We start from the raw sequence: 14893 nt of genomic DNA, 5'->3' as shown, positions 1-14893 counted from the left end.
CAATTTCATGCATAGTATAATACAGTGAAGCTGTTTTAATAGAATTCTAAAATAAATGAAGTAGCAATTATGAATATGAATACAAGAGAACATAAAACATCAAGAAATGAAAGTAACAAGAGCTTTCATTCATGGTATTAAATTCCTAGTTGCTTTTAGAATTGCTTTTTTTTTTTTGTAGTGTTATTGGTTGTTTATTTGGTGCATTCTTGGTACATTCCACACTAAAGTAAATAAATATGCATTCAACACAAAAGATTCTCTAGCTAGCAGAACACTTTGATTGGTAAAATCTTATTTAGTACCAAAAAATGCTTTTAAAAAAGAAAAAAAAATCCGAACTTTTGTTTCATAAACTGGAATTTCCAATAAAGCCGCATCTTCACAATTCACATAAACTGTCATCCACAAGCAAGGCATGTTAATTTATAGCATATTTGGTTCAGCTTAAAAGAAAAAACATTTGTTTTCAAAAACTAAAAAAGACAAAAAAAAAAAAAAAACGAAGTTAATCCAAACATGCACAGTCAATAACAGTACAATGCACCAATCTGGCTTATTGCTCAAAAGCGCAACTACAAAAGTAGAATACGACTGTAAGTTTTTCTTTCTCCTTCATATTTGTTATAAGCCACTTTTCATTCAACCCCTAGTTAACCTAAACGGGTTTGTTTAGAAAAACAATTATACAGGAATGCCTATCATTTATACAGCAAAAATACAAGAATCAAAATATGCTTGACGGTTTCCTACTCTCTTTTTACTCGGTAATCAATGAAAATTTTGAAACTAACGAAAATTCAGATCTCCTCCACTGGTTGTATTAACCAACTGCACTCCTAGAAATCTATAGACAAGTCAAAAACAGTATTATCAGAGCTACCACCAACCAGCAGGAAGAAAGAAAACTCAACAAAACCCTTCTTCGTCTATTCAATCATCGTCAGAATCTGCAAAAAGATACACAGATTAAAATAAAGTACATGTATTACCCAAGACGATGACAAAAGTAAAGATCTGTAGATGCGGGAAATTGAGTGCAACAACCAGATACAGTTGTGATAGTATCATAGTAATCATCGCTATTAAAATATCATGATTTAACTAATCCGATATGTTGATTCAGACAAGAGTGATGAGCATGCATAAACTAGGAGGGATATAACATAGGAATATTCAGCAACTAGAAATTCAACCCTGTACCCCTAACATTATTGATCCATGATCACACATTATAATATCTAAAACAAGCCAATAATATCTCTAGGTTAAATTTTCTTCTGGGTAGAGAGCTGTAAAGATCAGGAATTGCAACATTCTACATAAAAGTAACATTTTTAGATTGTGTTCTCCAGAAAAAAGAATATAGAGTACTATTCAGTGCAATATAGTATGAATAAACTCAGTGGAACATATCCTAAGTCCTAACAGTGGACTGGTTCCTAAACAAAAGAATAATAGAATACAAATAATACACTCAATCTGTATTCATAAAATCTGCATACCTGATCTTATATCCTCGCCAACTTTTCCCCTATTTTTAAGTTGCCTCAAGATCATCGCACAAATGAGCTTCCACCAGTATATATGGAAGATGAGCAGCATTATGAGCATTGTATTAAAAACATAGTAAAGAAACATATGAAAGCCCTCTGACAGGTTTAAGACCTGCTGAAGATCAATGCTGGAAAGTGGAAACACAGTTATAATAAAATATGATTAGTAAGTGCCTTTCAAAACAAAGTCAAATGAATATGATAAAAATTAAAAAAAGACAAACCTTGTTGCTTTAATAACCCAAAAAGGAAAGAAAATTAGCCGCAGTATGAGCCACGAAACTGCAAAGAATCCAAAACACACACTTGCACCAAACTCCCTTCCAGAATACTTGAAAACCTTGGCAGCTTCCATGAATACGTCACTTGCATCATGAAGGGCGAGAATTATGGAGCCAACCCTAAAAAAACTGTAAATGCAGCATGTGTAAGTTATCTCTTCATAATTTCTATCTAAGATGTTACTGTCAGTTTTGCAATTTCAATTATCTAAATCACTCAACCTGATATAGCAAAACCTGAAAAAAGTTGAAGTCAAAAGAAGAAAGCAGACATGAAAGAACATTCTAATAGAAAAGGAAGATTTGTCAAGCATTTCTCAGTTCTATTAGAAATTCCAAGCATTTACATAGACTCAGATCTAAGACATAAATCTATTAAGTATTGACATCAGATAGTTTTATTGCATACAGAGGTTACAGAGGTAATTATGTAATACATGCCAATATGCCAGACATAAAAATATGGAAAAAATTTCTGACTTCTGAGCAACTTGTATTAATGCTCTAAAAAGGTATCTAGGACTAAAAGTTTCAAGCTATATTCCATTCCATCCAATCCCTCTTTTCTCCCCCTTCAAGTTGGGATTATGGGATAAAATCAATCTTTTTTATCCATCCACTAAATTTTGTTCCACCCCATTCCTCTCCAATCAACAGTAGATATCCAAACATAGTCTCAAGAAATAATGCAGGCTCTTTAATATTATTTATAATAATGGGAGATTTATCATATGACATAAATATAAGAAGGCCATGTGATACAATTACCTTTTTTTTATACAACCAAAAGTAAGCATGATTAAATGGACCTCCATCTCCATCCAGTTAAATTAAAAAAAGAGAGAGTAAAGAATCAAATTTCAGGAAACTACACTGGTTTAAGATAGAAAGTAGAAACATATGATAAATCCCAAATAATATTTCCAAACCAAGACTTAAAAAATTTATTGATTTTAAGAACAGTACCTACAGTTATGAATATTATTTGGGCAACAAAAAACATTAATGTCTAAATTCTATAACAGATCTAAAACGTTAAAAACACTCTAGAGCTGATTGAGTTGTTTTATCAATAATGAGCATCAAATATGAGCCACCAAGTGAGAACTTTCATGCTTATGTAAAATAATAACAATAAATAACTAAGTTACAAATTTAAGGTTTATGTAGAATAGGGATAATATATTCTTCAACAAAAATTAAGGATTGTTGGAAACCACCAAGATATTTACCTTGTTAGATATGAAATCCCAATCAGTAAAACAGTAATTACATGGTGAGTAAACATCACTGCAAAATCCTTCCTTCGAGTCTCCCATGTAAGAATAGCAGCAATGCTATATATGTAGAACCCACACTGGCACATGTAGTACAACACTAGGGGACTCCTGAGATAAGACACAAAACAGGGCGTAATATAAATTTTAATATGCCAATTTCTGTTTACCACAAAATCATGAGTACAATAGCCTTATAAACAACTTCCTAAGGACAATTACAAGTTCTCCCCATTTGAGTTAGACTTGTCTGACTAGAACCAAATGGCAAGTTGCAACCAATGGCATCAAGCCAGAAGAAGCAAGGAGCTAAATTAGTCATAGCCTATATAATATAAACCATAACAAATAGTTATATGCATTGTTAACAAAGGGAGGAATATATCTGTATATTGCTTTGGAAACTCTTGAAATTTGTAGTCACATACCTAGTTGTCCATAAAAAATAAAAAAAAGACTAAATTTAGGTCTCTTGAAGTTTTCAAACCAAAAACGCCCAAGGACCAATTCTTGGATTCTGAAAACCTCTTACTCAAATTCAATGTGAACTCAGGTCTGTAAATTATGAATTAAGTTAAGATCATAACCATATAACAAAATTTAAGATGTAAAGTAAAGAAAGTCGATGAAGAAAATAAGGGTCAATGTCAATGTGGAGGTTTTCCTAAGAAACACAAATAGATCGGTTCAACAAGATAAATGCAAGCCACTCAATATCTGGGAAAAACATTTGTTACCGACTGGACTGATTTATTTCATCTTGCTACATGAAATACTTACTTCAACTCATGATTTGGCCAGTCATTGAAGTATAATTTCGTGTTACTGAACCAGGGTTCTTGGTAGGTAATTTTAAGAATGAATGCTTCAACTGTAGCATAATATGTTAGCTTCCACATTGATTCTGAGCATTTTCCAATCTTTACTTGCATTTCCTTAGTAATATGTAAAGGAGCTCTACCCTTCGTCAAAATCCTAATGGCCAACCTCTGTAAACAACAACAATATTTAAGAATATGAAGGAAGGAAAAGGTAAATGAATTTAATATCTTGAAAACATAAAAAACACTAAATACTTTTTTCATTTAGTAAGTGGGAGGATTAGTAAGAATATGATATAAGAGGATTTAGAATTATTTTAAAATGAAACAAGATTGGACATAGTTGCTTCCAAAAGATGCTTTTTCCACAGGTCACTAAAATGATCCACACACACTTCATGGAACATGTAAGAAATTAGAAAATTAACAAGCTTAGGCATTAAAAGTCTTTGATCATCCTTGCTGATGTGCTTTGCAAGAAAACATTTAACCTATCATCTTGCAAAGCCAGTATGAGATTGCAATACACTATCGTACTTTTTCACAAGACAACAGGTGAAAGAAACCATATCGATATTTGACAAAGTGCTTTCTTTTCATATTTTCTAACATGTATCTCTTCCAGACACAACACAATATCATGGTTTACAGCACCTTTTTTCTACATATTTTGAGGTGTGGGATACAATAACAGCAACAATGACCAAAGTTATCAATGGTGGATGGTGGAATATGGTGGAAGGCCAAAATTCCGCCATATAGAATGCCATTGCGGACTATGGTGCCGCCATAGTGGGCCTCCTGTCACAAATTGCCTATGGCGGTTGGCAAAAAATCCGCCATGCCATTCTGCTGTAGTGGCCATGGCACTGCCATTTAATAACACTGACAATGACCAAGCCATTTCCCACATATTTTGAGAATAGGGATATTCTTCTAAAATCCTTTATAAACAATAGTGCCTTTCTTTTAGCTTCTCCTTGTTCCATTGGTAAGAACAGAAAGTAATGTCTACCAACAAACCAGGTTGCATGGTGGCAACTAAAGGGAACAGAATATGAAAACCATAAATCAATTGTGTAATAATCATTCATGAGAAAAAATAAAGATAATTCACAAAAGCCACATTCAATTCATCATTTGGCAATACAGGAAACCACTTCCCATGACCATCTGCGTCCCAACATGAGAGGAAGTATAAATCATTAATCATATATTTTTGCCATATGTAAGCTAAGAACAACACTTAAATGTCAAAAAGGGCTAATAACTTAAATAAGAAAAGAAGGATCAATGCATACCAATATACAGATTTAACTCGACATAAATGAGCAGCATTGCATTAGACTATTTTCCAAGATATAGACATTGATGCCTCAACTTTCAATTGTGCAATTAACTCCAAATATCCTCTAACCAATTTGAACAAATTCCAGGCAACTAAACTAACACCTAGTAAATTCAGCCAAACTCAAGAGAATTTGTGCTGAAATACTAATAAAACCGACACAGTTTCGGCAGTCTCTTACAAGGAACCCTAAAATGGAGAATCAACAAAACAAGCACAATCCAGAACTAAGCTGTTTTTTTTTTTCCCTTTAATTATTAAATCTCTAACAAAACAGAAACAAGCTATCCAATCCGACAGCGAATAAGAATTTTTCGCAACGCAAACAAACAAACAAAGGATCTTACGCGAAAGACGAATCTGTCAAGGAAGAACCTGGCCGCGAAACTGGCGAAGGCGAAGTAGATCGCAACGGAGAAATGCGAGGCGCGCGGCGTCGCCGCATTCTCGCTCCAGAGGAAATCCATGCCAGATTGCAACCACCTGCAGCAGCAGACTTTTCAGAAACAAAACCTAAACAGAATCAGTTGCAGCGAGAACAACACAACATAGATCATTCACGACATTGAAGAAGCACAAGAAGAATTTTCATTCAGCAATATCAGCTTCACGATGAGATCGGGTTCGTACCTGATTTCGAGGATGCTGAGCTGGCGACTTCGAAGTTGCGGCAGCGGAAAATGCGTTCAGAGGAAGAAGAAGCCAAGGAAACGACGGACGAGGGAAAGTGTGAAGAGGGAGGTTGTAATTGCAACGGAAAAACACAAATGCTGAGAGGGTTTGTTTTTGTTTTTTTTTTTTTTTCAATTAATCGTCTTCACCACTTTATGTATAGCTCCTGTTCCTCGTGAGATCTTTTAATTTAATTTAATTTAATCTAAATTTTCATTTTTTGGGCGGACCCGTCCGTGGGACCTGTAAGAAGTCCACGTGGCAATGAGTTGTTCATCGCCAATTTTTTTTTCTACAACTTTATATTTAGGTTATGAGAAAATTATCATCAATCCAATTATTTATGCTGTTTCTGTTATTATTGTTGGGTTGGTCGTAGGGTTTGCTTCTATTGGATTTGGAGTTGATCAAAGGTGAAGGACAAGTTGCAGAAAGGATTGCACGACAACCAAAGATAGAGGAAAAAAATATTAAGGTATTTTATTGCTTAGTCTGATTTTTATGAAAGCTTTAACAATTTATGGATTAGATGTAGCATTACTTTTGTATAATCCTAAAAAATAGAAATATATATCCTTTTTCTGTAGACTTGTTTTATGTTCTTGCTTTTTGAATTCTATTTATATTAATCACGCTGAATATAAATTTGATTGTAATTGTTTATTGAGAATTGAGTTATTATTTGTTTCCATCCCATTTGTTATTGTCCCTACAAACACAAGGAAATATTTTCTTACTCCTTCCTCTTCCTCTTCACCTTCTCACCAATTCCACACCGCGCATCACCACCTTTGTCTAGATCTGATCCAGTGACTCTGATGCCGATGCAACAGGGTCGTGCCACTACTGCCCCAACACTAGTTTTGCACATGTGACCCCTTGGCCCAATCACCATCGTGCCATTGCAACACCGTGTTAACCCTTAGCCCTGCACCTCTATTCACATCGGTGCACGTTCTCACCGCCATCAATCTAGATCCATCGGTCTGGATCTTCACCACCATCCATCGCCCCAACATGCATGCAGAGGAAGAAGAAGAGAGAAATGGATAACAAAAACTTAGTTCTGTTTTTGGTTAAAAAAAAATAAACAATAAAATTATGATTTCATTCTTTATTTTTTTCACCCCTTTAAAAAGGAATAAAAACATAATTCTATTGTACAATGTACAACAAAATCTTGTTTTAGTTATTTTTTTTCATCCCTTAAAAAACAATAAAAATATAATTTCGTTATACAACTGTATTACACAATCACATTTCCATTTTTTATTTTTTTTACCCCTTCATGAAAAGGATATTTTAAAAAAAAAGTGTCCGCCCCCAGTTGGGGCAATAACAACCCCTTGTTTATTGCTTTCAAGGTTCAAGTTTCAATATTCTATTCTCTCAATATTTCCATTGCTCTAACCAATTATCCCCTTCAATATATTTTTTAAACTAGGAGTATTCTTCTGTCAAAAGCCTTAATCTCTCGAAATATTTAGATTTGAATATGAGATTAAACCTTTCATTACATATTTAAGAGATAAGTTTATTCATTAATTATATCACACTGTTGATATTTCTTATCTTTTAAGAGATTTGAATGTGTTAGTACGATTATTTAACCTCAATTTTTTTTTCCATTTTCTTACTGTGCCAGACCTATTGTATACTTGTATGTTTATCAAATCACGAAGCTAGAAATTGCCAGGTACAAAAACATAATACGCAGCTATAGGAGAATAAACTTGATCTAAAAGAGAAATGATGACATTCTTTATGATAAAAAAAACTAAGAATTGATAAATTAGGATGGGTTAATGATAAATTAAGTCTGCATACTTTCAGCTTAGAATATGTAATTATGGCACCAAACATATATGCCAATATTGATAAAAAAAAAAAGAGTTTAGTAAAAAATACCTGAATGCATTTGATTTTCCTCCACCACATGTAATCAAAGGAAGACGATAAAAGGTTTAAAAACTTAATCATCTCGGCAAGTGATTAAATAAGTGCTTAAATCAATTTATCAGTAATTTTATCACAAAACATATGTGGGATATTGTAGCGGGAAAGCATCATTTCTTAAAAATGATAACAAAATGTTTGAAGTTCCGTAAACCTTCAGTAATGTTAGAATTCACGAAAGAGAACTATCATTACCAAAGTTGGCTTGGCTAAAATGTTCTAGATCGATCACGCATAATACTTTAAACAAATCATGTAAGAATGATTAATACATTAATTTGATAAACCAAATTGTAATTTTGCAAGACGTGTCCAAACACAGCGCGAGATAGAACACGTACAGTGCAAAGAAATGGCTCGAATACAGTGCAGAAAACAAATCAAATACAGTTAGAACATCCTGTGTTGTTTCTTATGCATCTGATGCGAAGCCTCTTCATTAAGGTTCAAGCACCACACGCATATTTAATGTATTAATTGTTAAAAGTAACCCATTGAATTAGCTGATGGGTTTAATAGCAACACTCATTTCACCATCTCAACTTTTTTATGGCCAAATAGGGAAAATGGAGAAGTACCAAGAGATAAAATGAAAAAAATTTGGGAATAACACATTTATCAACAAAAATTAAAATCTACTTAAAAGCTGTTATATATATATATATATATATATATATATATATATAAAAGAATAATAAATTATAAATTATTTATAAATTCAATTTAAATCTATCTATAACTTAAATTTAAATAACTTATAACTAATTAATTTATCATATCAATATTCTAACAACCATCCCCACAGTAATAATAAAGCAAATAAATCTTTTGAGCATGGCTTCTAGTGGGCATGCAATGCGGAAAGATAAAAAAAAGAAGAAGAAGAAAACTTTAAGTCTATGAATAGAAGAGACTGTAGAATTATCTATTGATATTTCCATCTTCTCTTCCTTATATTGTAGGTGTGTTGAAAGAATAAGGAAGAGAAAGAAAAAAAAAAAGGATCATGACTTTTCAGTAAGATTCAGAAGGCTAAGTGGCTATATGAGAATCAAAGCTTGCAAACAGGGAACAATAAAAGTGTTTTGTTACGACAAGTGAAAATATTTAATGTATTTATTATCGGTGCTGCATATTTTTATTATTATTTCACAATAATATTTTTTTAAAAAAAAACCCAAAACACAAGTCAAATAAAGAAACACGTCGTGTTATTGAAGCATAAGAAGAAAGAGAAACACAATATAGAGAACCATACACAAGATATTCATCTAATCTTCTTAACATAATAACATGTAAAGGAAAAGTTTAGAATAAAAAAAATCAAATGTGTTTCAAATTTAAAATAAGACAACTCAAGCCCATCAAGATGGACATCAACATGGCCCATGTTTAGAAAATGATCCTTTTTTTTTGTTAGAGTTGTTATTGGTCCTTATTATCATTTAAAAATTTCAAAAATATTCTTTCCAAAATACATAATAAAAACACACTTTTACTGCATCACCGGAATGTGAAAAATATTATGCAATGGAATTACGATTATGTTGTGCAACATACAATCGAATCATAATTCTATTATATTTTGCACTTTTATTAATATAACAGAATTGCATTTTCATTATATATTTGAATTTGTGAAAAAAAAATATACAAAAAAATTATAATTTTATTGTGCAAAAGAAGATAAATATAGAATATACAACAAAAGTATAATAATTTCCTTGTATAATATACAATAGAATCATACAACAACCTTTTTTTGTTGCACCAACTTAAGTTCAATGTAACATGACTTCTTGACATTTTCAATTGCTGGTGAGTTTTTTTTATGTATCTAGTAATCAAAATTTCCCCAAAGTTTTGATTGAATCTTTAAGGGAATATTTGATAAGGGAGAAATTTTTTTATACATGAGAATCATGAATACTAGGATCATAATTTATGTGAATGAATAAAATCTATTTAATTGATCATAAATACATTCTGCATAATATTTATATAAGTTTCCTTAATATCAAAGATTTTAATGATATTTTTACTAATTAATTTTAATTATTTATTATATTAATTAATCTAATAAGAGTAACATAATAAGTTTTTTATTATAGTAAAACAAATTTTTTACTCTTGAAAAGTTAGATTCCCACCTTTTCAATGAAATTTTTTTTGCAAAAAATTAGCTAAAACACATTTTCAAAAAACACTTTTGTGTTATTTTTTAAAACAGATACTAAACATCATGAGAAATTAAAATTTTTAATCAAAATAAATTTTTAGGAAACTAAAAATTTCTCCCTACGAGATGCCCAGAGAGAGAAAAAACATAGATATTATAGGCTTGTAGATCCAGATAGACTGAGGGTTGTAGTCTAAAATTAGAATTGATAACATATTAAGTTAAAGTTTTATTTATTTATTGTTCATAAAACTGTCTGTGTTATGGCGATAATTCTGGAGTATTGCTTGTCTGACCACAATTATCAAACCTACAATAGTTATCAGTAGCTTTCTTTTACTCCATCGTGGTCAATTATATTTTTTTTAATTATGTCCCTTAAAAATATTTAATTTAGTTAATCATATTTGTCAATTATTTATACTATCATTTTAAAATTATATTTTTATTTTCTCTTTATTTACTTTGTTACTTTTTATTAATATTTGGAGAAAGAAAATTAAATAAAAATACATAAAAACATTAATATATCCAAAAATTAAAAAATAATCTTATAAAAATGATAAATTTGTTTCCGAAAATCATCTTATAGTCAGTAAGGGGAAAATATGATATGTTATACCATTGATTATTGATAATCTGCAATTTTATATATCTTGTCTCTTCTGAAAAAGTGGGGTTGTGAGAAATATGTGTGGCTGTATCCTCTATAGGTGCGTGGCTAACTGGATCACTAATATTTCAGCATGGCATATATATTCTGGTTATCGAATCGTATCTGCTGATAATTTTCTCATTTGAAACGTAATTATAATTTTGTCTTTTGATGATTATGCAGTACAAGCATGACGATGATGTTTCTTATATTTCATTTTATCGTTGTTTCTCTGCTGGTGCCAAAGTTAGTTGGCAAACCAGTAAATTATATAGCAATTAGCATAGTTGGCAAAATATCCTAAACTTAGATTAAACTGTTTCGATCTTTTCCAATGTTGATTAAGTTCATTGTTCAATTTCCTATTGATTTATTTCATCACTTGAATGATCTTGGAAAAATTGTTTATGTAAAACTTACAAGGTTCACAAAATACACGTAATATCTTAGATAGTATTTCAAGACACACGTTAATCTTTCATATCAGTCCATGGAGTACGAACCTCTGATTCTTAACAGTCGAACTCTTCAACTAACATATTGTCTTTAACCTCTTAATATTTGAATATTGTTATAATCTCTTGGTGACGTTATTCAATTATCTACAAGGCTATAAGGTATAATTATATATTAGCTTTTTATCTTACAAGTCAATAATTATATGTAATATTATTTATAAACTATCGACTATTATCTACATCGGTAATTATCTGCAAGGCCGTAACAATCCCTACAATCAAGGACCTATAGCTTCCACTCAATCTATAACTATCAGGTTCTCTCATACTCTCTTGACATTCACTTACTCTCCTAACTCGGATACTTATTTTTAGCCTTAGAGTCTTTTATTTTACAGATTTCTCTCATGTTCTCTTAATAAATGTCTCTCTCAAAGTCATGTGAAATCTAAGAATCCATTTTGATTACGTCCACCTGACGTGAGTTAACTCTCAATTCTGATAAATACAAATTTACACTTCATATATAAAAGGCTACCCTCTTGCACCAAATTAATGGTTATGAAAATAAATATACTATGTTGAAGAAGCTAGCTAGAGGCATCAACTTTACATGGTGGGCGGCAACAATGACAACGAGATCACAGTAATGATGTTGACGGTGCCATGTGAATGCTTAGTCGTACAATTGTTTTTATTAATTGTAATGAAATTGAAATAATACTATGGCATATAACAGCAAAATGATGGGATATGATGTGTATCAATTCATGTTGCATGTTTTTTTAAACTCATTTCATCTTTAATATTGTTGACAAAACATGCTTCATGATATACTTTTGGTATGTAACAAAAGCAAGATGCCTCTCCCTTCTGTGCAGCTGTGTTGCCTATATATATAATGTAATATTTCACGTAAGTGGTTATTTCATTTGAATTTCACTAAGGAAACCTGCTTTTGAATGACCACGTATACCCTATTATATATACTTATTTTAGCTCTCTTTTTGGTTGGCAGGAACACCAGATTTTGAGCTGCAATGTTTTGCTGAATTACATATTATTAGATACTCACCTTCTCTCCCCGGCCACTGTAATTTTTTTGGCTGTTCTATTGTTTGTAGACATTAATTAATTGCATTGAGACATTAATCTGCTATCTTTATCATATCTGTGGTCTGTGGATACTTGTCTTCATGTAAATCATATTTATGTTTCTGTTTTTTTCTCTCTTAAAATTTTTTAATTTTCTCCTACACAAATTGTGGTATGTTCAATCAAATAAATTAATTTGAGGTTCTTAAACAGTTTGAGCAAGTGATAGTTTTAGCTCTTGTGACGAGATTATTCCATTTTCGGGACCACGATCAGGAGACCATGGTAAAAAGCTTAGGCACACAGAAATTTGTCAACGGGGTATAAAGAATCAGGTAAAAAGAAAGATCAAAATCCTAGACTATTGTTTGGTTTGAAGTTACAAAAAAGTATGTTTGTGAATTTTAATCTATGATTACACCTTCAGATGCATAAAATGAGAAGGAAAAATTTGTTGCTTTGAAAGTAAAAGTATTTGAGAGTTCTCTCAACTTTAGCCTTGGTCTGGTTGTGGGGAAAAAAGTATGACTTCTCCACCAAAATGGGTTAAAAATAAAAATTAATTATTAAAATGGGTTTATCAAAAAAAAATATTTATTATAATATAATATTAATTTTTGTCATGTAAGATGTAGGACACATTATTCTATATTGTATTTTTTTTGTTTGTCATATGGTAGGAAATGTCACTCTTATATGTTATTTTAATGATTAAATTTCATATCATATTTTCACTCAATTTGACATAGGCCAAACCGATCCAAAATACTTATATATAATGACTATGTTTTCGTTAGAACATTTTCTTAAAAAAATCTCTTCATATTTTATAAAGAAAATACTAAATAAAAAATATTAATATCTTAAATATATAAACCAAAATATTATGGTTTAAACACAAAAGTATTCAATACTTTTTTTAGTGAGTAAAAAAAACTTTTGAAAAGGGTTACATGAGGATTTAAAATTATAAAAAAAAATCTTACTAACTAGTAACCACCATCTCTATTATTCAAGAAACACAAATTTATAAGAAAGTATAGCAAAAATATCATATAAATTTCACATAAATCATATCAGGGTGTCAATGTAATTGTTTAATATTATTTTATTTTTGTCCTTAAAACTTAAGAAAAGTTTTAAAATACTTAGTGAAAAATTAACATACGATTTAGTCATTAAACAAATATTTATCTAACAAGATAAAGTATATTAAGATGACACCTTCTGATAAAGGTTAGGAGAACAAAAAGTCAAAGGTGACATTCAGGGTAATGTTAATTAATTTTCATTTTTAACTCATTTCAGTAAAAAGTAAAAAAAGTACTATTCATGAGTACATTTTAAAAGAATAGTGTGTTTCATATCTTTTTCTCTCTACTTAACTTAAATATTTGATATCAATTCTTTTTCTCTTCCACATGATGAAATCCACCCTTAATTAAAGGAAGCTGGTGGGATCATCAAGAGAGGAGAGGTCCCCCTTATTTCTTTATGATATTTTAAGTTAATGTAACATATTATTACCAATAAATTACCTTTTTGTTAGATAGTTTTCTGCAATTTAAAAGGGTAAGGGAAAGAAGATCAGGTGGGAATCAAACTGATAACATCAAATATGAACACTGAAAAAGACACTGGATAGTGTATGAAACTATTAGTGTTGGTACCACAAAATAGAGGGTGCTCTTAAAAAATATCACTTTTGATCCACTGTGTAAATGACAAAGGCACAGTAGCAGTAGCTTCAAAATCTCCAACCAATCCACAAGGTCCAATAATGTGATGTACTATTTTTGGTCCCCGCCTCTCCACCAAACCTGAACAGGCTTCATGCCCTAGAAAGGTTTAAGATCACTCTGGCTAAGGGCATCTTCTTTTTCAGCCGGCTAATTAATCAGCAACACGTGGCTTTCTCATAATCACACCTTATGACTACTACGTGAAGCAATATGAAAGATCAACCATTCCAATGGAGCAACGTTGCATCTTGAGTTTGATTATGATAAGAATAATGATTCACTAACACTTCTTTATTTTAAACATTCCATTAATATTTTATATTTCTTTTTATCTTTCTTCATTTTTTTGGTAAGCTTCTGTCTCTCTTCATGTTATATCATATTATGGCCTTTTTTTTTCACTCTAAACACTATTGTAAAATGTAAATCCATTTTTAGTATTATGCATGAGGTCTTGCTAAATAGCGTTCTTATGATATTGATTAAAGATATTAGTTACGGAATTAAAAAGTTATAAAAAATATAATTTTATGTATCCAAATAATTTTTTTTTTAATTTTTAAACCAATATTCTAAGAGCACTTATCAACGTTAATTTGCCTCGTGTTTGTGATTGAATGTTCCATTCTTTACAAGTTTAATTTGTCAACTGGTGTTTGTGAAGTAAGATGGAAGGACAATAATGAAGCTATATAAACTTCGTACTATAGATCCACGAGTAAATATATCATATGGGGGACCATATACAGGGTCTATAGTCTCCTTGAAATCAATAAACTGGAATCCAAGACAAGTCTTTGACTTACAAGAGGTTATATATATCAATCATAGGACCATTCAATAGAGCTCAAAA

At 31.0% G+C, this 14893-nt stretch overlaps 1 protein-coding gene across 3 annotated transcripts; it reads right to left on the bottom strand.

The window, feature by feature from the left end:
- Positions 1-531: 531 nt before the first annotated feature.
- LOC114388573 (LAG1 longevity assurance homolog 2) lies at positions 532-6106 on the bottom strand. 3 transcript variants are annotated; one of them, XM_028349144.1, is made up of 7 exons: positions 5914-6106; positions 5631-5796; positions 3895-4103; positions 3070-3225; positions 1781-1966; positions 1506-1684; positions 532-950 (listed from the first exon to the last, which is right to left on the bottom strand). In XM_028349144.1, the coding sequence occupies exons 2-7, from the start codon at positions 5748-5750 to the stop codon at positions 934-936; spliced, it is 867 nt and encodes a 288-aa protein (XP_028204945.1). In that variant the 5' UTR covers positions 5751-5796; positions 5914-6106; the 3' UTR covers positions 532-933. The 3 variants fall into 3 exon arrangements, with proteins under 3 accessions (XP_028204945.1, XP_028204936.1, XP_028204927.1); XM_028349135.1 differs by having other exon boundaries at positions 5631-5766; XM_028349126.1 differs by having other exon boundaries at positions 5631-5779; positions 5914-6105.
- Positions 6107-14893: the final 8787 nt, after the last annotated feature.

Source organism: Glycine soja, chromosome 2 (assembly GCF_004193775.1).
Source record: "Glycine soja cultivar W05 chromosome 2, ASM419377v2, whole genome shotgun sequence".
NCBI lineage: Eukaryota > Viridiplantae > Streptophyta > Magnoliopsida > Fabales > Fabaceae > Glycine > Glycine soja.
The sequence above is the reverse complement of the archived record's forward strand: the minus strand, read 5'-3'. Positions and strand labels throughout refer to the sequence as shown.

Bases quoted from the DNA above. Each gene is read 5' to 3' on its own strand.
- LOC114388573 (XM_028349144.1), bottom strand. From the start codon at position 5,750: ATGGATTTCCTCTGGAGCGAGAATGCGGCGACGCCGCGCGCCTCGCAT. The intron at 1,967-3,069 runs GTAAATATCTTG...CTGCATTTACAG, and splicing joins GGGATTTCATATCTAACAAG to TTTTTTTAGGGTTGGCTCCA. The intron at 1,685-1,780 runs GTTTGTCTTTTT...TCCACTTTCCAG, and splicing joins TGGGTTATTAAAGCAACAAG to CATTGATCTTCAGCAGGTCT.